The sequence below is a fragment of the Camelus bactrianus genome, chromosome 16 (assembly GCF_048773025.1).
Source record: "Camelus bactrianus isolate YW-2024 breed Bactrian camel chromosome 16, ASM4877302v1, whole genome shotgun sequence".
NCBI lineage: Eukaryota > Metazoa > Chordata > Mammalia > Artiodactyla > Camelidae > Camelus > Camelus bactrianus.
This window is the reverse complement of record NC_133554.1, coordinates 39,645,802-39,669,994: the sequence shown is the minus strand read 5'-3', so window position 1 is coordinate 39,669,994 and position 24,193 is coordinate 39,645,802. Positions and strand designations below refer to the sequence as shown.

Genomic DNA, 24,193 nt, shown 5'->3' with positions numbered 1-24,193 from the left:
CCTCTGCCAAGGGAAGTGCTGGGTTCAAATCTAGCATGACTGCTTGTTGTCTCTAACCTTGGGAAGTCACTCTTGATTCTCTTACTTGTAAGTCTAGTAATCTTGTTATCATTCATTTGAGTATCTCACAAATCACCCATTGCATTGGTTCTGAAAGAGGAAATTTCCTTATTAATTGCTTGGATTTGTACTCAGGAGCTTTATGCAAAATAACTATAAGAAATGTTTTATCAGGATTTACCTATGTATGTTCCCTAGTGTGTTTTTACAACTGCTCTGGCTTAACATCAGCAACAATTTATAGTATGTAAGCCAGGACCACTGAGTTTATGTTTATAGAATCTAATTTCATACATGTCATCAGAGTTGAAGGGAATGATGGAGGAAATAAAATAACAGAGCTCTCTGGGTAGAGTTCTCTGCTACTTTTTTGGTATGGTCTGTTTTCCTTTTGGGAGCTTATCTGCTCTGCTCCATGTGATTCTGGTGGAGGCTGACAATCTCTTGCCCCTGCTTTTCTACCACAGGTCATATGCCCCGAGACCCGGATCAGGCTGGTCAAAGTACTTCTTTTCCCTGGATACCACGATTGGTCCCGGGTAGCACATGACCCAAGTGGGGCCAATCAGAGTCATGTTGAGAGCTAGATGCTGGGGGTAAAAAAGATTAAGTTCTTTTTTAGGACTCTCTGATTAAGAGGATGATATATGTTTGGTTTATTTGGTAGTCATCTTACCACCACATGAAGACAGTCTGCCTAAGAATAAGAAGAAAGCAGAGTCCAAGGAAAGAGGGAAAAGTAGAGACCTAGTAACATTAATGTATTTCTGAATCCCTCTTGGATTTAGCAGTTACATGAACCTACCTTTTTTGTTTTTCTTAAGTCAGATTGCTTGTAGCTGAAAGCATCTTGTATAATACAGTATATCCTTATCTATTATTGTGTTTGCCAATATTTCTAATTCTCCTTATTCCAGATAATGGTAGGTTATACTTCCTTGGGAGATCAGCATGGTCATGTGACTGCTTTGGCAAATGAAATAATGTGACTTTTGCCTCTTCTAGATGGAAGACTTTAAGTCTTAAGAGCTGATGCATGATTCATTATATTTGATTCTCCCTGCCATGGTGACTAGTCATGTCCCAGATTAGAGAGGGTAATGGAGCAGAATCGCCACCAACCTAAGATGGACATGTGGCATAGGTGAGAAGCTTCTTATTTTAACCCACTAAGACTTTGATGCTGAATCTTATTGCAGCCCATCTGCCTGATACTTGTTTGGAGTATACTTTTCTATATTATAATTTTCTAAATAATTCAGGTGAAATCTTTTAGTATGTTATCTAAAAACACTAATGCCCACAGATGAGATTATTAAAATATTTAGTATTCATTGCTATTGTAGTTCAGTATTAAGCCACAAGACTAGAAGTAAACAGCAGTGTTTCCTGGTTTACTGTACAGGAACTAAATCTGCTTTTAGGGCTATGGCCTCTGACCAAATTATAGTTGCCTTGTTTCATATTATGTAGCAGGAAAAAGTCTATAATGACAGGTTTTTAAAACTCAGACACTGTGTAAACATTCTAGCCTTACCCATGACAGTTCCTCTTATGTGGCAGGACAAGGATGGCATCTCCCTAACCAGGCCTTTCCATCTGAAAATAGAAAAGCCAGACAGGTAGGAGGAAATGGTTTAAGGACAGATTGAACAAAACCCTGATTTGCAGCATGTAGTATCAGTATGGAAGCCTTGAAATTAATAGAGCCTTTGGCAGATAACCACCACAGAGGGTGCCTGTAGTCTGTAAAGTGAGAGTATGATACAGGCAGCAGTGAGCTCTGTGGACATGAACATCCTTTTTGAGCCATGCCTCTGAGACAATGCCATTTGTTCGTGCCACAAAAAACATCCTCTTCCTCCCCACCCTGACCCCCAGTCCTGGACTTCAAAGGCAGATATATAAAATTTTTTCACTGGAATTTTAGGGGACATTTTGCTTTAAAAATATGTATGGATGTATAAATTATTGTAATCTTCAATATCTATCAGACTCTCCAGCCTGTGTGAGGGCAACATATTCTCATGGGCAGAGCACACTAGTGATCTATTATTTTAACCTTTCAGTGCTTTAATTTTTCTGCCTGTAAAATGGAAATAATTTTTTTCTTCTCTTACTTTTCCTTGATTGTGCACATAGGAAAATTTGGTTCATAAAATATTTGTCAGGAATTTTGGCTGAGAGTAATAGAAACTGGCTTAAATAGAAAAATAAAGGTTATTTGTTGTTGAAAATAAAGGTTATTTGTTGTTTCATGTAACAGCCAATCAGAGGGTGCCATCCCCCTGCCCGTGGTTGGCTTAAGAATGAGCATGTGTCCAGTTCAGAATAGTGAAATGAGAGAGCTAGCGGGGGATGGGCAGAGTTGGGGAGGAGGCTACTGAGAGTTTCCCTTGTACTTAAGACATACAGGGGAAGAGCTGTTTTCTTCAGCTGACCGTTGTTGGGTTTATATGTAATGGACCTTGAATGTGGCAGTGATCTTGGGACCACGTTAGCCTGAGAGCAATGCTGACGCAATCCGGACGGCAGAGCAGAAAGATGCAGAAAACTGCATTGCTGATAAAGTTCATCTACTGAATTAATCAAGATGATACTTTTATTTATTGTTTAAGCCATTTTGGGGTGGATTTTCTTCCCCCAGAGCTATTACTTGAGACTGAAAAACACCCTGAGTAGTAAGTAGAGATATTGCGGGTTCCTCGGACAGAAAAGAAGCTTTTAGGGGGCTACTGGACCTAGTATAGTGTCTTGCACATAGTTGAAGATCAGTAAATATTTGTTAGATAAATATGATTGTCTTTGTTTCTACCTATAATTGAAGCACTGAAAGGTAAAACACCTTTCTTCTCCTTCTCTAACAATTAAATACAAAAGCTGTCAGATGGATATCTTCAGGTGGGCACTAAGGCCCAGTGTGGGTGGGATATTGGAACCCACGTGGAGTGAGGAGGGCATCAACATGAAGGGGCAGCACAGTGTGGGGTGACAGAACCTGAGGAATGTGAGGAAGGCTAATACAGAGAGACGCTGGCCAAATGCAAGGTGTCAGATCCCGAGTGGGTTGTGAAAGGTACCTTAGAATATTCTGGACACTTTACTGTAATTTTGCAATCACACATGTTCAAAATACGCCTCTATTTCATTTTTTAATAAAAATGTCACAAATTAACATTGCTAATGCCCCTTTTTGAAATATGAAACTGTTGTTTAATATATCACATGAAACTCCTTGAAGGCACGTCTGTTTGATTAGAGCAACTTCACCTTCCCAACTAGTCAGCTTATTTTCTATAATGCAGAAATTTTATTAATTATAATCTGCATTTCATCTGTATAGAAAATATTTTTCATTTTAGTTTTCAGTGGAGTAGAACTAAACTATTTAATTTTCCCACAATGATACCATGGCACTTTTAAAAAGTTTCAAAGGAAACCTGATAGAAATTGTCCTTTGAGGGAAAAATATCAGTCTCACTGATCTCCCAAACTCTTTGATTTTGTAAGCAGAAATCTCAGCTCACCGTTAATATCAACACAACAGCATAATATGGTTGCAATAACTTTGCAGATGGGATTAGGTAGTCAAGATTAGCCCTTTTTATTAGCAATAAATATTTCTGACCTAGGTCCCACTGTGATCTTCAGGCAGAATTAGAGCCAGGTTCATTTTTCCAAAGCCAAGAGCTATATACTGTACATTAAATGTTCTTTTATGAGAATGAGGACTGGAGGAAGTTAGGATCAGAAGAGAGGTAAGTAAAAGAGTACCTGGCTCATATGAGGTCTTTCTTCAATGACTGTATGATACCATTTTAACAAAAGTTTTTCGTATCTAGAAATATATACCACTTAAAATTTGCTTGATTTAATGAAGTTGAGGAAGTACAGCACTTGATGTTAACTAATTGCCATGAGAGGTGACTGAGCTGGTAGGTCGCATATCACTGGAGATACTGAAGTGGCAGGGTAGTGTACAAGGAGGTAGCAACATTTTTGAAGTCAGAGGGCAAGATGCATTAAATGAGAGGACTTCGGTGATTATGGTTCTCTGATTATGTTAAGTTGGCCTTTGCCCTTACTTAGCTACAAATTTGACCCAGGTTATTATTTAGCTCTTGTTTCCAGGCTCTTATCAGCATGAATTCCAAGGTTTATTAGATGTAACACATTTAGATATTCTTTTGGTTGGCTGGTTAGTTTTGCTTTGGTTTTTTTAAGTCCTTTTTGCTATACAGTGGATCAGAATCTTCCCCCTCCATAGTTTTTCATTATTTTGAAGTCCAGTTTACTTATTTTTCCTTTCCTTACCTAGGAATATTTTTTTCATAATTTGTTTGCTCCAATGACTCACTCATTCAATAAACACTTATAGAGTATCTATTAAGTGCTTTACTCTTAATAAATTAGGATAAGATGTGATTACATGTAATTATAACTTAAGGAAGAAGATAAATATGAGAAGAAAGAACAGGACTTTTTGGAAAGGAGAGCTGATAACCAGTTGAGGGAGATCAGAGACTTTAGGATTTTGCATGATCTTTCTTCCTAAGAAGCAGGAACCAACGGCTTTATTAAAGAGAGTCAAAGCAAAAATGTGTTTTTGTCTGAGACATTTCCCTGGGACGTGGTGCTAAGAATAATTTGAAATGGTTTAGAATTCTGAATGGACTCTTTCAGACACTTGTGGATGGTAAAGGAGAAGACAAAAATGGAAGCGTCTGGAGTTCTCATGCTTGATCGTTCCCCTGAGCAGCAAAAGGAAAAATTGCTGCACACTCCAAGGACCCCCGGGAAGAGAGAGGCAGCAAGGGGCTGAGTTTAATCTAATCTGAATTTCATAAGAATTGAAATCTTTTAAAAATTTTCTTGCTGGCTTTCCAATAGGCTTCTTTATAATTTAAAATCTAAAGTCTACATTAACGGGCTCTTGTTGATGTAGTCTCCAGGGCAACACTCATATCAGAAATTCAGTGGAAATGTTTTATTTAAATTTGTTTTATTCAGTAAATCAATGATGAGGAATTAAAGGAAGCCTTGAGGAATAACTTCTAGAGGGAGTTAGGATTTTCACTGCAGACAGCACAGTAGCTGGGACCTGAGGCTTGCTGTCAGTGCGTATGTGTGATAGACACCAGTGGTACTATTTTATTTTCCAGCTATTGGTAGTTGTAGTTTTACTTTTGCTTATGTGGTTGTTTGATTGCTTCCTTTATCAGGCTGAAGCAGGGACTGGATCTGTTTTACCCCCGACACCTAGCACAGTGCCTGGAGACTGGAGGGACTTAAGAGCTAGTTCTCAAATAAATGGGAATATAAGTTTGAAGGATCATGTCCCGTCTTTCTGTGTAGATTCATTCTGAAGAATATGAGTATTAAGAGTCATTTGGAATAGATTTTGCTTTTCTCACACAAGATTTTTAAAGTGAAATATGGAACAAAAGTTGAGTACTTACAACTTGTATACCCTTTGGTTTACATTTATTTTGCCTCTTTACATTATTCACAAAACTATTATTGTCATTGATCTTTATTTTAATCAATGTGAGGGCAAAAACTATGTCTTTTTAGTTTGCCCAACCACCTGGTATGAAAATGTCATGGGACTCAGTCATGTAAAATAGACTGTTTTCTAAAAGTAGACTTGCTTTACTTCACTAGAGAAGTGTTTTTTTAATATTTCTTATATTTTACTTATGTGAAACTGTTTTAAACTCTTGGCTTACATAGGCCAAGAAAAAAGTATTTATGAACCCAGCATTGATTAATTATTAAGTTACCTATGCAATGCAATTGCTCCAAAGGCTGAGGACAGACCTGAATATATTACGTAGCTTTCATAATTGTCCCAGGTAATAGTCTATTAATGATGGCTTACTTCCCCTGGGATTGTGTATACTGAGTGTTCAGTTCTGTGACTTCCCAAAGGTATGAGAATTGGAAATTATCACTTTATAAAAAGTCAGTTCCATGGTACAATCTCTGGAAGCTCTTGAGACTGACAGTGACTATGCACATATGTTCATATCATACACACAGATAGAATTATAAGCCACTATTGATTTTCTTCAGAGCTTAGTTTTTCTTTTTGTTGGTCTCTTAGGTCTTGTAGAAAACATAGCATGAAAGCATTTTGTGTGCCATCTCAATTCACTTTAATAGTTGGAGAGGTCTTTAAAAATAATCTACAGCATACTTTATAGCTACTATTTTATTCTACATAGTTTCAGTTGATTCTATTTAAGTCACATGAAGTAGCAGAGTGTAATGTTTCATTTTACCAACACTTACTTAGTAGCCTTGGTTGTTCTTTTCATGGGGTGTTCAAGGCATTGTTTATCAAGAAAGTTTGGTTTTAGGAAATTAGGCAAGTAATAAATATTTCCTGGTAGTTGCTCAGAGGAGTTTACTGATCAGGGTATTGTCTGAGGAACGGCCTTTTCATGTCTTACCTTTGCTTCCAGGAATTGCATTTTTATGGAATTACTGGTCCCTTTTATTGGTTCTGTGAATTTATGCATACAATTAACTCCTTAATGGGACTGTACTGGTTTCTCAAGAAGAAACATTTAACTAATGATAATGAGGACAGATGTTTTCAAAGTAAAGCTTGTTTACCGTAGAACCTGTAAATAGGGGAGCAGGCTTCCCAGCAGGTACTGTATGCTCATCTTGCCTTTGATTGTTTACCTTTTCCCCTCCTTTTTCTTCCCTAGTTCTGTTCAGTTTTGGAGGGTGGGATCTAGATCAAAGAGTATATTACTAATAGATTACATAGGATAATTAGGAAAATAATATGACTATAGCATTATAGGCTTCCTGTAGTTGCCTTGTTTGACAGGTTCTAATGACCTTCAGCATCACTGATGAGGTGTATTCTGAACTCCCTGAGAATGGCAGAAGAAAAAGACTGAATTGAGAATTGGTTATAAAAGTTTCTTCTGTCTTATTTTTTTTAGGGGGGTAGGTAATTAGGTTTATTTGTTTACTTATTTTTAGAAAAGGTACTGGGGATTGAACCCAGGACCTCGTACATGCTACACATGTGCTCTAGAGCTTGACCTATATCCTCCCCCAGTTTATTCTGTCTTAGACTGCTAATTGGGGAGGCAGTGGCAGGGAAAATGCTTCAATATTTTACCAAAATTTAGAGTATAAATATTTTCTAAAGTTATCTCAAATATAAAAGTCAAAGAAGACCAACAAGAGAACTTCTTGAGGTTTGTGCAAAATGGAAGTGAAAGGTAGATAGGAAGGAACCTTAGGGAAGTTAAAGGGAGGGTGGAGGAGAAAATGAGGAAGGTATATGGAAAATAGTTAATAAAAAACAATAAATACTTAAAAGAAGGAGTAACTGAGAAGCTTCTGATGTTAATCTATAGATAATCTATACATTGAAAATATATGATGCTGCTTTTCAACAAGTTGGAGAGGAATTCGGTGACTGAGTACTTCTCTCTCAAAGATTTTATCTTTCTCTTAAGCAGTATTTTGTATTCATGCAGTCTTAGTTAGACTTACATTAGTGGGGGAGGTGCTATCCTGTTATGTTAGAGTTGGTGTGTTGTCAAGGTTAATGGGAACTGTGAGTGTAATTAAAATCTTCCTGCATTAAGTTGCCAGTTAATTTTTTTCTCTGTCATTTATTTCCATTAATAAAGTAAAGCAAGGAGTGTTTTAACTGTGGAAGACAATTTATAACTTCATATTTTTTTCCTTCATTTCAGTACCTATGTTTCACTTCAAGTAAGCGTGGAGGCTTTGGGTTTGTTTGTTTAACCCAAACTTTTGGATCAACTTTTTCTGACCTTTTGTTTTTCAGTCTTTTGTTTATGGAAGCCAAATAAAGTTAGGTGGCATACCTGTAGATCTATGGATTAGATCAAGGAGTCAAAAGCATCTGATCTTCCCTTCATATTTATTAACCTACCATATCCCCCAGAATTTAACTTCTATCTTAATTTTTTAATATTAAGCCCAGGCCTAACATTAAAGTTACATACAGCGGTCCTCTGCAGTGGTCCTCTGCAGTGGTCCTCGAACCTTTCCACCAGAAGTTTCTTTAATAGCAGAGGAGCGTGAATAGGGAACCCCTGGCAGTCTGGGTATATAAAATTTAAAGGAGCTTATTACAAGGCTGAAATGTATTTGAATTCTTCTGGTTTGGTTTAAATTTCATGCAAATGTTTATATATCTGTATCTGTTACTATAAAATATTACTTTGCATCAAGTAAAATTGATGCTTTGAGAATATGCCTCAGCCTTAAGATGCATCAAGGAAGGCCTCTGGAGAAAGGAACATCTAAGCTATAATTTGAAGGATGAGTAGAAGTCGGCAAGCAAAGGGGGAATGAAGTGTATCCCAGACAGACGAAAGAGTATAGCAAAGTCTAAGAGACAAGATGGCCTGGCTTGTTGGAAATACTGCAGAAATTTTAGTATAGCAAAATTCACCTGCAGTTGAAATACCTACTATCTGGAACTAAGTGTTTTGTCATTTTCCAGGGGAAAGAAAATGCTTGTGATACTGCTATTGGTCAGCAGTGGAAGAAAGCTACTTCCAGCTAATGGCAGAAGGTCAACCTACTAAACAGAATTGCCCTTGCACCTTTAAGGATAGACATTGTGTAAGAGAGCAAAACAGAAGAAGTGTTTATAGTACTTTGCAGATCTATCTTAGCATCTAACAGTGTGATGGAATTCTCAACCCTTTTATTGAGATGTTAATATTCATGCTGTGTCCTAGTTAGTGAGACCTGAGGACTCACACCAACACCCCTACCTGACAGCTCCTTAGCCTGCTGAGACAAATGCACATATAAGAACCTCTGTCTGGTGGCCTCACCTTGCTCTGACTTTAAAGGGATATGAATCCTTAAGACCAAGCACCTCCACAGTTGACCAAAAGGAGAACCTAGATTGAAATCGTGGTCCAGATAGTAGACACATTGTTAGGCAATGACTTGAATGGTGCTTAGGATGTGCTGGGATGGGTGGGGAAGACTGAGATAAATTAGCCAGTGATGAGTGCTGCTGTTGGCATTCCAGGTATGTTTGTCATGTATAAGCCCGTGTGCCTGTCAGGTAGGCCAGATTCCCAAAGTATGACTTTTCCAGTGGTCCATTTTGCAATTAAAACACGTTTGATACCACAGAAAGCTATTCTGTGAAAGATTTATCTGCTAACTAAAGGCTCTGTCCGAGGTTGAAGGCACTGAATAGTGGTCTTTAAGCAATGTTTGATATTTACTCTTGGTATTTTCTGCAGATGCAGTTTCTCCAGTTCCACTGCAGCGTAAGCTTTGACTTGTCTGCCCTCTAGTGGAGATCTGTGGTTAAATTAACCAGTGTCTTCTGACTAGGAAAAAAATACCTAATTTTTCTCAATTGGCTTGCCAAATTTTAGCTTCTATTTCCTTAAAGAATTTTTTATTACCAACAAAGCCACATATTTATAATTTTATTCTGTTTTATAAAATGCTGATAAATACCCTCCCTGGCTTCCCTCTAGGATCAGATCTAGACCCCTGTTCTCTGCAACTTACATTTGTAGCTTACCTCAGGCAAGCCCTGGGTTTCAACTCAACTGGTCAGTTCACCGCCACCTCAGTGTGTCAGACGTATTCCTGCTGTTCTTTCCTTTTGCTGCTGTCTCAAATGCTCTGTCAGTCTCCGTGTCTCTTCAGATCTTCCTCTTCCTTCAAATTGGACTCAAAGCTTTCTTGTTCCGTGAACACTGTACCCACAGTGATAGCTCACTTCTGAACTCCGGCGAAGTGTACTTCCTGTGCCATACATGTATACTGTATTTGTTGGATCATTTATATCCAAATATAACAGTCATATCTCTTTGGGCAGATAAACTCCTTGAGCATGGTTCTGTCTTGTATTTCTCTGTGTCCCTGGTGGACTCTAGGAACTCTTAATGAATATGTTGATTATTTATTTGCCATTCAAAGATATCCAGTGTTCTGACTCCTTTCCCCTGTTGATGGCTGAAAAGCTAATTGTCTAGCTTCAAATATAAATATTAACAAAATAGCAACGCATCTCCCCCTAGTCAGAACTGACAGCAGTACATCCCATGTCTTAAATATTCTATTTTCTTTTTGGTCAGAACCATTGACTCCTTAGTTTGAAAATGACTGGAAATCTGAAAACAATCATGCTGTTAGTTTAGTAATATTTGGTAAGTAATCAAAGTTGCTTCATTACCCTTCTGCATGTGTTCTTTGACCTTATTTCTGAATAATGTTTCAACTTATAACTTTGGTTGATAAATATCCTTATTCTTTACATCCATGAACAATCCAAAGGTTTGATATTAAAATGCTCTTAATAAACAGGTGTTACTTAGCCTTCCCTAGATGTTACTAGTGCCTTTTACAGTTTAAATTCCTTGTGGAGGAGTGATAATCATGTGAAGCAGAGGACCAATAATAAAACCAATAGCCAGGCTAAGTATAGCTAGCAGAACACACAAACAAGAGAACAGATTACACAGGGACTGTCTCCAAGTTGAAGCTAAGATCAGAGTCAAGAGTTTTAAACCAAAGTTAAGAGAACAGAAAAGATGTTGCTATAGGTAGATGTGATATTCAAAATATTTAGCGACTAGTATAGCACAGCTGTCAGCCAGCTTCTCAGATACAATAAGCAGGAGCAAGACCTGGAGGTCCTCTGCTGTGCCAAACATTAACCTGACTGTGGCTGGATCATGAAACATTCAGAGGGGCTCTAGGAAGCCACCATTTACCATTCGGTGTTTCAATGTGTAAATAATTAGTACCATTGTATCATTATGTCCTGGCTGAACATAAGACTGGCCAAATGTCTATATTGAGGGTTCAGGCTACCATGAAGGAAGCGGACTAAGTGTAGGGTCTTCAGAGAATGGAATGTGGAATTCCACTTTAGTAGAAGGAAACAGATTCTTGACAGGGAGATAAAGAAAAGGTCTTAGGCCCCAGCAGTGTACCTGGAGTATCCCTTTAATGCAAGAGGAGCAGTTTGTTCTCGTAGAAAGTATATTCTACCTTACCAGACAGAATCCTGCCTCTGCTGTTTACTCTTAAGTTATTTTCAGCAAATTATCTCACTTCTATGAGGCAGTTTCTTCATCTGAAAAAGAAGTCTCAATCATACCTATGCTGCATTTATCCTAGGTTGGTTCAAATGAAATAATAGTCATGGAAAGACTTTAAATTATGGAGTGGCACAGAGGCAGAGTCTCATTATCTTATGATGAATGCTGCTTGCTCTCCACCCCATGTTTAAGCACTCGTCTCAGATTGACAAACCAAGGCTATGACCAGTACTTTAATGGAGACGAGGCACGTGGTATATCGAGGTAGCCTAAGGTGTAGTTCTAATTTTGCTACTTACTGGTTACAATACCTATGCAATGCTTATTAAGTCATCTAATGTCTGCTGGGCATCTTCTGTATGACTGTGGCTTTGCAAGCATAGTCCTGCCCTTACAGAGCTTACAGTCTAGGAAGGGAGACAATAGATCTTTCTGGAGAGCTGAGTTCCTATCATCACTGATCCCCCTGGTACCTAGCACAGCTACCTTGAGGGAGTAGTAGCTATGTGTACCCTGGGCTTTTTGATGTTTTTCCAAATCATTAAGACAAATGTCTTCAATCTTAACTGCTTTTCGGTTATCAAAAGCTTTTTAAATGTACAGATCCTTGGGCCTCACACCTCATGGTGTGTTGGTAAATGTTTAAATACCTGTTCTTTGGGTAGGGGCTGCTTTGTAGCATTTGCTGATTTACCTGATAAATACTCCTACCAAGACCAATTTCAAGCTACCAATGTGAATCTCCCAAGGTTCGTAAAAATCTAATAGTTGGCTCCAGCACACCACTGGCTTCACTTCAGAGCTGAAGAGTAAAATTCTGTAGGCATGAGGCCTGGAGATTTTTGTTATTAAAAAAGTTCCTAGTGGAGCCAGAGTTAAGAACCAACACCTGTGAAGTTTCCATAGTGCATGCCTGTCAGGTGTGACAGGTTCAGAACATGATAAGACTTGTTGCTTTTTAAAACCAAAGGAGTTGTATCTCTGTGATAGAAAAGACAGTATAGCAACTCTGAAATTATGGCAAGTGGGTGGGTTAAGTTGCATATATTAAATAAAAAAATTTTAAGTGGAATAAGGATTGTAGACTAAAGCCATCCAGTGACAGCACCACACCCAGAACTCAGGTTTTCTGGTGGGCCGTGACTGCTCAGATACCTCTTAAACTAACTGTTGACCAAGGACTCAGTGTTCTTCAATAGCAAAGTTCTTTCAGTCAAATTCTAATCAAGCCGGCTTTCTCATCACTGAGGAAGTATCTCATTAACCATTCCAACTGTGACTCATACATATTTGTATATGAAAGGAGCTTAAAGGAAATACTTGAGAAAGAGTAAGTATCTCACAGAGGTTTTCTATTGCTTGAAATCTTGGGCAAGAAAGTTTATTTAGGGCTCCTTAAACTCTGTCAAAATGAGAGCATGGTGTGGCTTTGATTTCAGTCGTAAGTGTTGCACTGTTTTCTGGCTTCCTTATTTTCACTTTAATGCATCTTATATCTCTCTAAAATATGGCTAGATTGAATCTTTGTTTTGGTTCCTAATCCTAGCAAATACTACATGTCTCTAGACTTTAAAACAAAGTCAGATAAAATATTGGGATCCCTGATTTGACGGGGTCTGAACCTTTTACAAACCGGCTTCTCAGATGGTATGAGTGCCCAGGTTATTGACTCTGGTCCTGGACAGTAGTGTGTGTCTGTACTGCCACACTTGCAGGTCCTTTTTGATCTTAAGCCTCCCAAATGGGAAGATACTTCCTCATAGACACCATCCTGGAAAATTATCCCTATGGCCTTCAGTCCATCTTGTACTGACATAATAATCAACTTCTTTATTCTCCTGGATATCTTTATGGCCCTCGTCTTTAGAAGTTCTACTTCATAAACTTTCTTTAACTGCTTTTTTCTTGTTCTGTTCATTTTGTCCACATATTTATTAGCTGGTCACCAGGGTTGGTAGGATTGATTAAAGATGGCTGCAAATTCTTTGCCGTTTCTCCCACCAAGAGGATCTAACACCCCTCCCCTTAAATCTGGGCTGGGCTTCTTTAGTACACCAGCTGAGCACAGCAGAAGTGATGCTGTGTCAAATCTGAGCCTAGCTCTTTGGAGTTCTCAGCCACCATGCAAAACGACCAACCCTGAGGCCATAATGGACTTTGAGAAGGCCCAAGCCATAGACACTGTAGTTGACATTTCCAGTTGAGCCCCGCTTTCCGGTGCTCCAGGATAAGACATCAGACATGTGAGCAAAGCTGCTTGGACCCTCAGTACTGGCCTATCTTCTAGCGAAATACCACCTGAGTAGCACTGAGTGACCCCTAGCAATGCCATGTGGAGCAGAAGAATCAGCTAGCTAAATACTGCTTGAATTTCTGACCCATGAAATCATGAAATGTAATAAATGAGTAGTTTGTTACGAAGCAGTGGATAACCCAAACAGCTGGTTCCATCCCCATCTTCTTTGTCTCTTGTTTCTAGGAGAGAATCTAAACCTTCTCTTATTAGTAGCCAAGTGGCAAAATGGTGCCTTCACTTTCTCCTCAAGCCTGTGTTCACATTTGCTTCTTCCAAAAGCCAGAAGCAGGGCTTTTCCAATTTCCTACTCTTAGAAAGACTACAAGATTACTTTTTCCAGTCTAACAGATACCCCTAGTTTATTTCCAGGGGCAGAAGTGACTGATGGGTAATTTGAAGTCCAGTTCATGGATAATCCACAACCCTTTTTTGTGACATAGGACTGATATCGTACTATTTCTACCCTTATGGACTCAACATCAATATTACTTGATAACCTTAACCCCCAACACCTGTACCTTTGCTCCAGGAATCTACAGCTGCTCACCATTCCCCAAACATAGCAGACTCTTAAAACTTTCTGTTCCTCTCACCAGCCCTTCTGCCTCAAATACTCTTCCTCCTATTTTCCATCTGACATAAACCCACTAATTCAAACCCAGCCTGAAAATTAACTTCTGTGAAGCACTTCCAAGCCCCAGTTAGTCACTTCCTCCTCTGTTGTTTCTGTAGCATTTTGTATATCTTCTGCTGTAAGGCAAATGACGTATAATTTTTGACTTAGGGAACTCTCTCCCCCAATACAATGTGAACTGTCCAAGGATAAGGGCAGTTTTGCTTAGTTTTAATCCCTGGTGCCTAGTATCAACACATAATAGGTAGTCAGTTAATAATGAATAAATGAATATATCAGTGAAAGGAAGTAAATGATTCTGTCTGCTTAACCAAAGGGAAAGGCTTAAGTATTACTTCCAGATCTTAGTCACAAGCCAACTCCTGAGCAACAAAAATCATTCTTTTAACCAACTAAGGATAAAACATAACTGCCATAGTCCTCACAAGCTGACAGTGCACAGCCAGTTAGCTCCAAGTGTTCACATGGTTTTAGTTAGCTGCCCTTATCATGCATTCATTCATCTCTTTATTGAGTTCCATCTGCACATGGGGCATTGTGCTAAACAGAGAGTAAGATGCAGAGGGAAAATAAGGCAGATTACAGTCTGATAATGGAACATAAAACAAGAACTCAGTGGTAGTGCCATGGGAAACATGCATGGTTACTGTCAGGTTTGGAGGGAGGCAGACAGCCTATCAGTCAGGTGATAAAAGGAACAAAAACTACTGGCTTTTGAAACCAGCTTTGAAGACTGGGGAAGGGTATAGGAGAGGGGAAAGAGGCCTTCCAGGATGATGAAACAGCATGGACAAAGGAAGTTAATAGGTACTTTTGAAAAACGATGAATGAGTCCACTTGGATCGGAGGGTATGGAAAGTGTAAAGAATTTTGAACAATAAAGCTTGGGGAAGTATTATTTAACACCTACCTAGCCTGGTGTTTTTCAAAGCTGACAGTATTTCCTTCCTCCCAGCCTACTTCTCAGCAAATATGACTTGGGTGCTTACATTTTTTCTAAACATCTTAGCGACCTACTTTTATGCTCAGATATTAAGTATATTAATAAGGATACATTAATCTTTAAATTCATACTTAGTGGTTCCTAAATATCTGAAAATTATTTATTTTTTAATTGAAGTATAGATGACTTATAATATATTAGTTTCAAGTATGCCATGCAGGGATTCAGTATTTTTATGGATTATACTTCATTTAAAGTTATTATAAAATATAACTATTTCCCTGTGCTATACAGTATACCCTTTTTAAATTTTTTTATTTTTTTTTTCTTTTTAAAATGGATTTAGTGGGATTGAGACCAGAACCTTGTGCATGCTATGCATGTGCTCTACCACTGAGCTATACCCTCTCCCCTACAATATATTCTTTTGCTTATTATGCATACTGGTTTGTATCTCTTAATCCCATGCCCCTATCTTGTCCCTCTTCCTTTTAATCTCCCCACTAGTAACCACCAGTTCTCTATATCTGTGAGTCTATTTCTGTTTGTTATATAGCTTATTCTTCAGATTCCACATATAAGCAATAACATAGAGTATTTTCCTTTCTCTGCCTTATTTCACTAAGCATAATACCCTCTAGGTTCATCCATGTTGTTACAAATAGCTGAATTTCATTCTTTTTTATGGCTGAGTAATATTCCATTATATATGTATATCTTCTTCTATATATATATAGATATATATGTATATATCTTCTTTATCCATTCATCTGTTGATGGACCCTTAGGCTGCTTCCATATCTTGGCTATTGTAAATAATGCTGTGCTGCTGTAGACATTGGGGTGCATGCATCTTTTTGAATTAGTGTTTTCTGAATACCGTAAAATTAAATGCACATTCAAATCTCACACCATATTGTTATAGGCCAGATTTTTCTTAAAAACATCAAGAAGTAATTATACTCTTTAAATAAAAACTATTTAATGGTAGGACTTTGGAATATAAAAAAAAGTCAACAAAGATGTATTTAGTCATTTAATTAATTAATTCTCCTTATACAGCAGAAATTTTTGTTTACTGTTTCTCTAAGAGTTATCTCTACATTTTTCTCCTGGTAATTTCTAACATTCTGAGCACGTTGACTATTTGGCTTTTTTTTTTTTTTTTTTAACTAACAGTGCATGAAGTTACTTGACAAGGTAGGTGGTTATATCTGGTCTGGTGTATGCACTTGTTACAATAGAATGGTAAGCATTCTACTTTTGGCTACCATTTAAATGCCAGTATTCAAAATAACTGTATTACCTGATCCTTACTCTTATTGAATAAGCAATGTTTTATCTTTGCATTTGGGACTGTGAATTCCATTGAAATAAGCATAATTGAATGCTTACTTCATTTTTTGAATCCATTTTACCTTAAAATGCTCTGACATACTGCATTTTTTAAAACGTCTCTTTTTCCAAGTAAGATGAAGGAGAAACAAATCATTCATTGGCCTGACTTGTAATATTAATCTAAAAAAGAAGAAAAAGAGTCATTTGGGGATCTTGTGTTGGAAACAGTTCTCTGACTTGCTTTTTTGTGTGTACCAAGGGAATTTTCCACTCCTTTGGCACTATTTTAAAGTGTAGAAGTCATAGAAGACAAATAACAAAGGATATTATTTTATTATAAGCCATGAGAAAAGATATGCTTTCTTCTGCAGCTCCCTCTCAGGATATAGATACCAAAGGCAGATTCTTAGTTTAGAGGCAGTTGGTTATAGCAGGAATATAGACCTGAGTTCAAATCCTGACTCTGCCATTTATTGGCTTTGTGACCTTTGGCAAGTCCCACAGGGTGCACATTAAATAAAATAATATATAAAGTATCTGGCCCTTGTGATGTTAAAAAAAAAAATGTTAGTTCACCCCTGTAGATGTAACTGTTTTTGGCTGTTTGTGCCCTCTAAAGAATCAAACATCAAGGGTATTTTTGCTTTTTATTTTTCCACATACTCTCATCCAAATTCTCATAAGCAGAAAAATCTACAAAAGAGCTGAAAGTAATTTGAATCATCCCTCTTTGGTGAGCTCATTTTATGTAGAGGGGAAGGGTGTTAAACTAGTAATAGCTCATAAATATATAAAAGGGTAATCAACATTACTAGTAATCAAGGCACAGCTAAGTAAGACCATAATAAAATACACCACTAGATTCACAAAAAAAGAAAGAAAACATCTGATGATTCTAAGTGTTGGCTAGAATTTAGAACAACTGAAACTCTCACACCTTCCTAGTGAGAGTTTAAATCAGGACAACCACTTTGGAAAATAATTTGGCACTATCTGGTAAATTTGAACCTTTATTTTACTCTGTGACACTGCAGTTCTACTCCTAGGTATATGTATATCCTGTTGACACTCTTGCACGTGTAGACCAAAAGACATGCACAAGAATATTATACCAGCGTGGCTGATGTCACCAAAAATTGGAAACAATCCAATATATCTGAGTGGAATGGGTAAACTTTCTTATATTCCTATAATGCAATCTTTTTACCCCAGCAAAAATGGACTAATTATAGCTATGTGTAATAAGTAGAATAATCTTACTGGCATAATACTTAGTTTTAAAAAAGCATACTAGGATGACTATATATAGTATAATACAATTTTTGAAGCCTCTAAACAATCAAAACTAAACAATGTACTGTTTAACAATGTAGACATCATGTAATTTTTTTTAAAAACAGTGGAATAAAAGAGATAGAACCAATAGGTAAATTAAAATGAAATTCTAAAAAACATTCAAATAATATGAAAGAAGGCAGAAAAGGAGAAATAGAAGAATATAGATATAGGGGACAAACAGAAAATAAATAATAACATGATAGACCCAAATCAAATTGTATCTGTGAATTACATTAAATATTAATGGGCTAACCACTGCAATTAAAAGACAAAGACTGTCATAATGGTAAAATAAAGTAAGATCCAACTATATTCTGTCTGTAAGAGACATTCTTTAAAATATAAAGAGATTGGAAAATATACCTTGCAAACAGTGAACGTAAGTCTGGACTAGCTATATTAACATCAGATAAAATAGATTTCAAGACAAAATGTCTTACTAGAAGATAAAGCAATCTTGAAAAAGAAGAATCAAGTTAGGGGATTTATATTTCCTTCAAAACTTGCTGTAAACTACAGTAATGAAGTAGTAAAGTGCTGGCAGAAAGAATGCAAATAGATCAATGGAACAGAATAAAGAACTCAGAAGTAGACCTCACTTACACTGTCATTTGATTTTTTACAAAGGAGCCAAGTTATCCAATGGGGAAAGGAAAGGCTTTTCATCAAATGGTGATTGAAAACTGGATATCCATGTGGGAAAAAATGAACTTGCATCCCATCTCACAGCAGATAAAAATATTTATTCAGGATACATCATAGGCCTTATATATAAAACCATACAGCCTTTTTAAGAAAATATGGTAGAATATCTTTGTCACCAAAGGATAGGCAAAGGTTTCCAAGGACACAGAAAACAGTAACCATCGAAGAAAAAAATTGCAAATTGGACATGTTACAGCTCTCATACATTGTCGATAAGCATTTAAAGTGGTACAAGCACTTTGGAAAAGGGCCTGACAATTTCCTATAAAACTACACATGCATCTTATCCCATGACCCAAGAGAAACAAAAACATACGTCCACCAAAAAAACAAAAAACAAAAAAAAGGTGTTCATGTAACAATTTTCTTCATAAAACTCAAACATCCTAGGCATATATATCAATAAGAGATGAATAAACAAACTGTGATATATTCGTTTAATGGAATCCTTAGGAATAAAAAGGAATGAGCTCCTGTTATGTGCAACAACATGGATAAATTTCAGAAACATTATGCTATGTGAAAGAAACCTCACACAAAAGAGTGCACACTGTAAGATTCTATTTATATGAACAAGGGAATCATTTGAATGGAATCATATGCTTTATACTATTATTGATGGAAAAATGTAGTGGAAGAAAAACCAGAACAGTGGTTGCCTCTTGGAGTGGGTAGTGCCAAGTATTGCATGAGAAGGGGCATAAGAAAGATTTTTGAGGTGATAGAAATGTTCCATTTCTTGCTAGAAGTTTGGGTTCCACAGATAAATACATTTGTCAAAACTCACTGAAGATTTATGCATTTATTTCCTTGCATATAAATTTTACTTCAAAAGAAAAAAAACTGTAATACTGAAATGCATTCTAATGAATTATATGCATTTAAGGGCCAGTGCAGTGATGTCAATAACCTACTTCGAAGTGCATGAAAAAAATAAGGTGGATTGATGGATGGGCAGAGAGAGGAACAGATGAGTGATAAAGCAAGTATAGAAAATGTTAATGGTGGAATCCACATGATGGATATTCAGGTTCACGATAAGTTTTTTCAACTTTTCTGTATGTTTGAAATTTTTTATAGTAGAGTGAAAGCAAGAAAATTATAAACTTAAAATTCAAGATAGCAGCCACATCTTGGGAGGAGGATAGGAATGGGAGATAGGAAGTAAGCACACAGGTTGATGCAAAGGTATTGGTACTATTCCAGCCTTAAGGTATTAAGGTTCACAAGGTATTCATTTTACTATTATGCCTCATAACTTACATGTATTTTAAATACATCTTTTTAAAGATAATTTTTCATACAATTAAAAATATAAGAAGAGTACATCAGAAGTAGAGATCTATTAACTGGTAATAACAGCAATGAAGCATTATTTGTTAAATGAGATTCCAGGAAATCATTTCTATTTATTATCTTTTCTTTGGGCCCCAAAATCTAACATTTACATTTGTTCATGAGTCTTCATTTTCATTGTTGCAAACTTTCCATGTTCTGACCATTGACTCTAGAGACAGTCAGTTCTTTTCCTTTTAATGCTTTTCTTTTCATTCCCTAAAGGGCATACTTCTGAACCTAAAACTTCCCCTACAGACAAAGAATATAATATACCATGACACTTACCCTGTCCTCCCCTGAGGGTAGAATCTTTGCTGTCATCTTCCCTTTGTGGAAAATAATAGACATGCCTGAAATCAATAATGAAGATAAAACGGGAATAAAAGTTACAGAGCTGGCCATGGCTGCCCAGGAATGGAGACAAGATGATGTAGAGGTGAACAGGGATAGTTCCATAAACTCATAAACTTATCAGCAGACAGTACCCATATTGTTTGAGATTCTTTTTCTCCTATTTTTGTGTTTGCCAAATAGGCAAAAAGTGGCCAGAGTGCAAGTATAAAATGTCAGAAAGCAATTTTTTTTTAAAAGTTAGTGCCTCAGTATCATTGATTCTCTCATCTTTATTCTCTTTTCCTTCATGTAATTTTCTTGTCTCTATGAAGATCTGTGTAGTATCTTAACATAAAATAATTCCTAACCTAAGCCAGGGAGGGGTAAATGATATGCTTTTGTCATGTGTTGGGAGGCAGTATTTTATCAGTTTTAATTCTAGCTCCCTTCACCACATGAGTTTCCTTGACCAACTTACTTCTTTCCTTTTTGGGAATTTCAGTTTCTATAAAATACTCGTATTTCATTGAGCCTAAATTGCCATAAGTATAACACCGTCAACTATTTTATGTGCCGTTAAGAAAAATAAATATTGCAATTAAACTATGATTTTAAGTTTTTTAGTCACATTGATTGTAGATCTATACTAAGGTGTGTATGTATTAGAGACAGTGAAAACTATAAACATCAACCTTCTTAATTTAACATCAACCTTCTTAGTTTATAACCTGTAACCTTTATAACCTTGTTAAAGCATCAGCCTTCTTGGTTTATAAGGAATAAGCAGGACACTGTTAAGCAAGGCATCTGGCATGTTATAAATACTCAGTAAGTAGTAGTCTTTAAGGTGGTGGTGATTTAATCATGACCACTTTGTAAAGTGGTATTCATTGTTTAGGTTGTTCTTTGAGGATAATCTCAATGGGATTTGACGGTGGTAGTCAGAATGCCCACTCATTTTAATGTGAAGTAATGTAACAGTATAATAATATCTTCAGTTGATTTTCAGAGGTAATTCTTTTAATTATGAACACTTTGTTATTAACAAAAAAACAACTTGTTTGTAGACTGGTGTTGAAGCTTCCTCTGGGAATGTATTCTACTGATAAATATCAACTCCCTGAGTTGGCTGAAGTCATTTTCTTACAGAGAGAATTAAAGTTCAAGTACACAGCATCAGTGAGACATTATTACATGTAAAGTGTAGTAAAATTGCATTGTTGATACTGTAATGTGAGACCTCAGGTTTTAAATTATTTTTTCTCATTTTCCTGTCTATACAGGAGGCAGACAGTGGGGAGGAGGAATGCCGGTCACAGCCCAGGAGGTATGTTTGTTTATTACTTCCTATAGCATTTTTATAGTTCGTGTTTTCTCTCTAATTATTTCTCAGTCTTGTCAGATTAGTTTATCCTGGCTTTCTGAGATGCTTAATTGGTCTCTCAAAATAAAATTGCTTTAAGAATCCAGTTACTGGCTCAGAAAGATTTTAAATGGTAGATTTCATTATGTTGTACACCTAAATCTACTATAATGTATGTCAATTATACTTCAATAAATAATTTAATTTAATTTAATGGTAGACTTCTTTCTTTCTTTCTTTCTTTCTTTCTTTCTTTCTTTCTTTCTTTCTTTCTTGCTCGCTTGCTCGCTTGCTCGCTTGCTCGCTTGCTTTCTTTCTGTCTTTCTTTCTTTCTTTCTTTCTTTCTTTCTTTCTGTCTTTCTTTCTTTCTTTCTTTCTTTCTTTCTTTCTTTCTTTCTTTCTTTCTTTCTTTCTTTCTTTCTTTCTTTCTTTCTTTCTTTCTTTCTTTCTTTCAATGCAGAAAGGCTAGTATTGGCCCTGCTTTGACCCAAGTCTCTGGAACTATCTTGGGTAGTAAAAAGCAAAATTTCGTTACTTTTTAGGAAAATGTCCACTAACAAACATTTCAGCCTTCAGTTTTGTACTTATGTTTGCCATTCATTTTGATAGGTTTTGGCAGTTTTTACAGATTGGTTAATGTTTCACTTCCTAAATACAAATGATATACTGAGTAACTTACCCAATCTTTTCAAATACAATAAAACGTTTTTCCTCCTTCTCACGAAATAGTGGACATGTTATAAGGATACCAGAACCTGCTGCCATTAAAAGAAGAAAGTTATGAGAGCCATCTAGGAAGTATATAGTAACATTTCTGTTATCGTCTTTAAAAAGATTTTTTAAATCAACTCCCTCCCTCAAGAGGTTGTCCTGATAAGTTCTAGATGGTCATTTAAGTGTTACCAAACTTGTGTCCTCTGAACCCAATCACATGAGCTATCCTAGATGGTTCAGGCTGAAGGGGATGCTTCCTTCATGATAAATTGTCAGGCATTTGTTGATGTGTACTTCACTCTTATAAACCACAACTTACGATAAAAATAGTTCCTTTTCAGGGGGAGGCCATAGCTCAAGTGATAGAACACATGCTTAGCATGCATGAAGTCCTGGGTTCAATCCCCAGCACCTCCTCTAAAAATAAATAAATAATTAAACCTAATTACCTCCCCCCACAAAAAAAAAAATCGTTTTCATCAGTAGTCAGTAGAGATTATTGGCAATATTTTTCCTGTCTTATCACAAAAATTTAGGCTCAAAGATTAATTTCTCACTGTCTCTTAGGGAAGATCTGACAGTGAAGTGTCATTCTTTTGTGTAGGGCTAAGAAATAGAAACCTAGAAGAAATTTTAGCTGAATGCTTACCAGAGGCATCATAACCTTATTCCCATTAGAATGAAAAAGGATTCCCAAGGGTTCTTAAATTTTCCTGTAGGCCAGATTTAAAGATCTCTGAGTTAATTTCTTTATGTACTGACTTGGCATCTACTAGGATAATTGTGCCCCAAAATTACATAATGATGAGGCAATGCAGGCCTGTTCTCTTATTCACCAGCACTGAATTGTCAAGCCATTAAGAACCATAACAGTCCCTATTATTAAAGTTGTTGGCAATAAATCATTACTGCGATTAGCAGAGGATTTTTGTAGGCTTCTTGTATTCACAAGAAAGGGATCATTTATAGAAATAAGAAGTGAAGAAAAACCTAGTAGCACCCATTTTAAAAAACCAAACTTTCTAGCTTGTGTAATTTCTTACATTCAGTGTGTTTCCAGGCCATTTCTAAATCTAATTGCTTTATTCGGACTCTAAGTAAAGTAACTTCTCTTAAGTGTCAGTTGAATGCCTCTTGTGCTCAGATGGTATGCATGAGGTTGATTTTTGTGTTTGGCTGCTACAGATGGTTCTGGCATTCTCCATCACTTAGCATGGAATAAACCACCATTGAGTTAACATCTTTTCATTGAGCGTGCCTGTACTTATCAGTTTTTGGGGTCAACTGTGGTTTGTAGTAGGGAATTGAATAGTAAGCAGCATACCATTGAAACTAATGCCAAGTCCAGATAATAAAAAAGATGTATTAGTCTCTTATTTTAGCCAAATGTCATTTATTGGGAAAGCCATGAGTTAAAAGTAATCTTTTAGTATACTTAGCCCAAACTATTAATGCCTTTAAAAATCAATGTTCACAGGCAACAACAACAACAAAATGGATAAATTAGACTACATAAAAGTTTAAACCTTCTGTGCATCAAAGGACACAATCAACAGAGTGAAAAGGCAACCCACAGAATGGGAGAAGATATTTGCAAATCATGTAGCTAATAAGGGGTTAATATCCAGAATCTATAAAGGACTCTTACAACTCAGCAACAATAAAGCAAACAACCTGTCTTAGTCAGCTTGGGCTACTATAAAAAATACCATAGACTGAGTAGTTTAAACAACAGAAATTTATTTCCCATAGTTCTGGAGGCTGGGAGTCCAAGATCAATGTGCTGGCAGATTTGGTTCCTGTTGAAAACAGTCTTCCTGGCTTGTAGGCAGATGCCTTCTTGCTGTGTCCTCACATGGCTATAAGAGAGAGGGTGCTCTGGCCTCTTCCTCTTCTTATATGTACACTAATCCTAATGGGGGTCAAACCCTCATAATATCATCTAACCCTGATTATCTCCCAAAGGCGCCCATCTCCAAATACCATTACATTGGACATTAGGGCTTCAACATACAGATTTGGGGGGCACATAAACATTCAA

At 36.7% G+C, this 24,193-nt stretch overlaps 1 protein-coding gene across 3 annotated transcripts in view; it reads left to right on the top strand.

Moving 5' to 3' along the window:
- The window catches only part of SSH2 (slingshot protein phosphatase 2), a 216,488-nt gene that overhangs the window by 67,379 nt on the left and 124,916 nt on the right, over positions 1-24,193 (top strand). For all 3 annotated transcript variants that reach the window (XM_010958240.3, XM_045519020.2, XM_045519019.2), the window contains one exon: positions 21,359-21,402. In XM_010958240.3, coding sequence (XP_010956542.3) covers positions 21,359-21,402 — 44 coding nt within the window. The remainder of the gene's footprint in view (positions 1-21,358; positions 21,403-24,193) is intronic.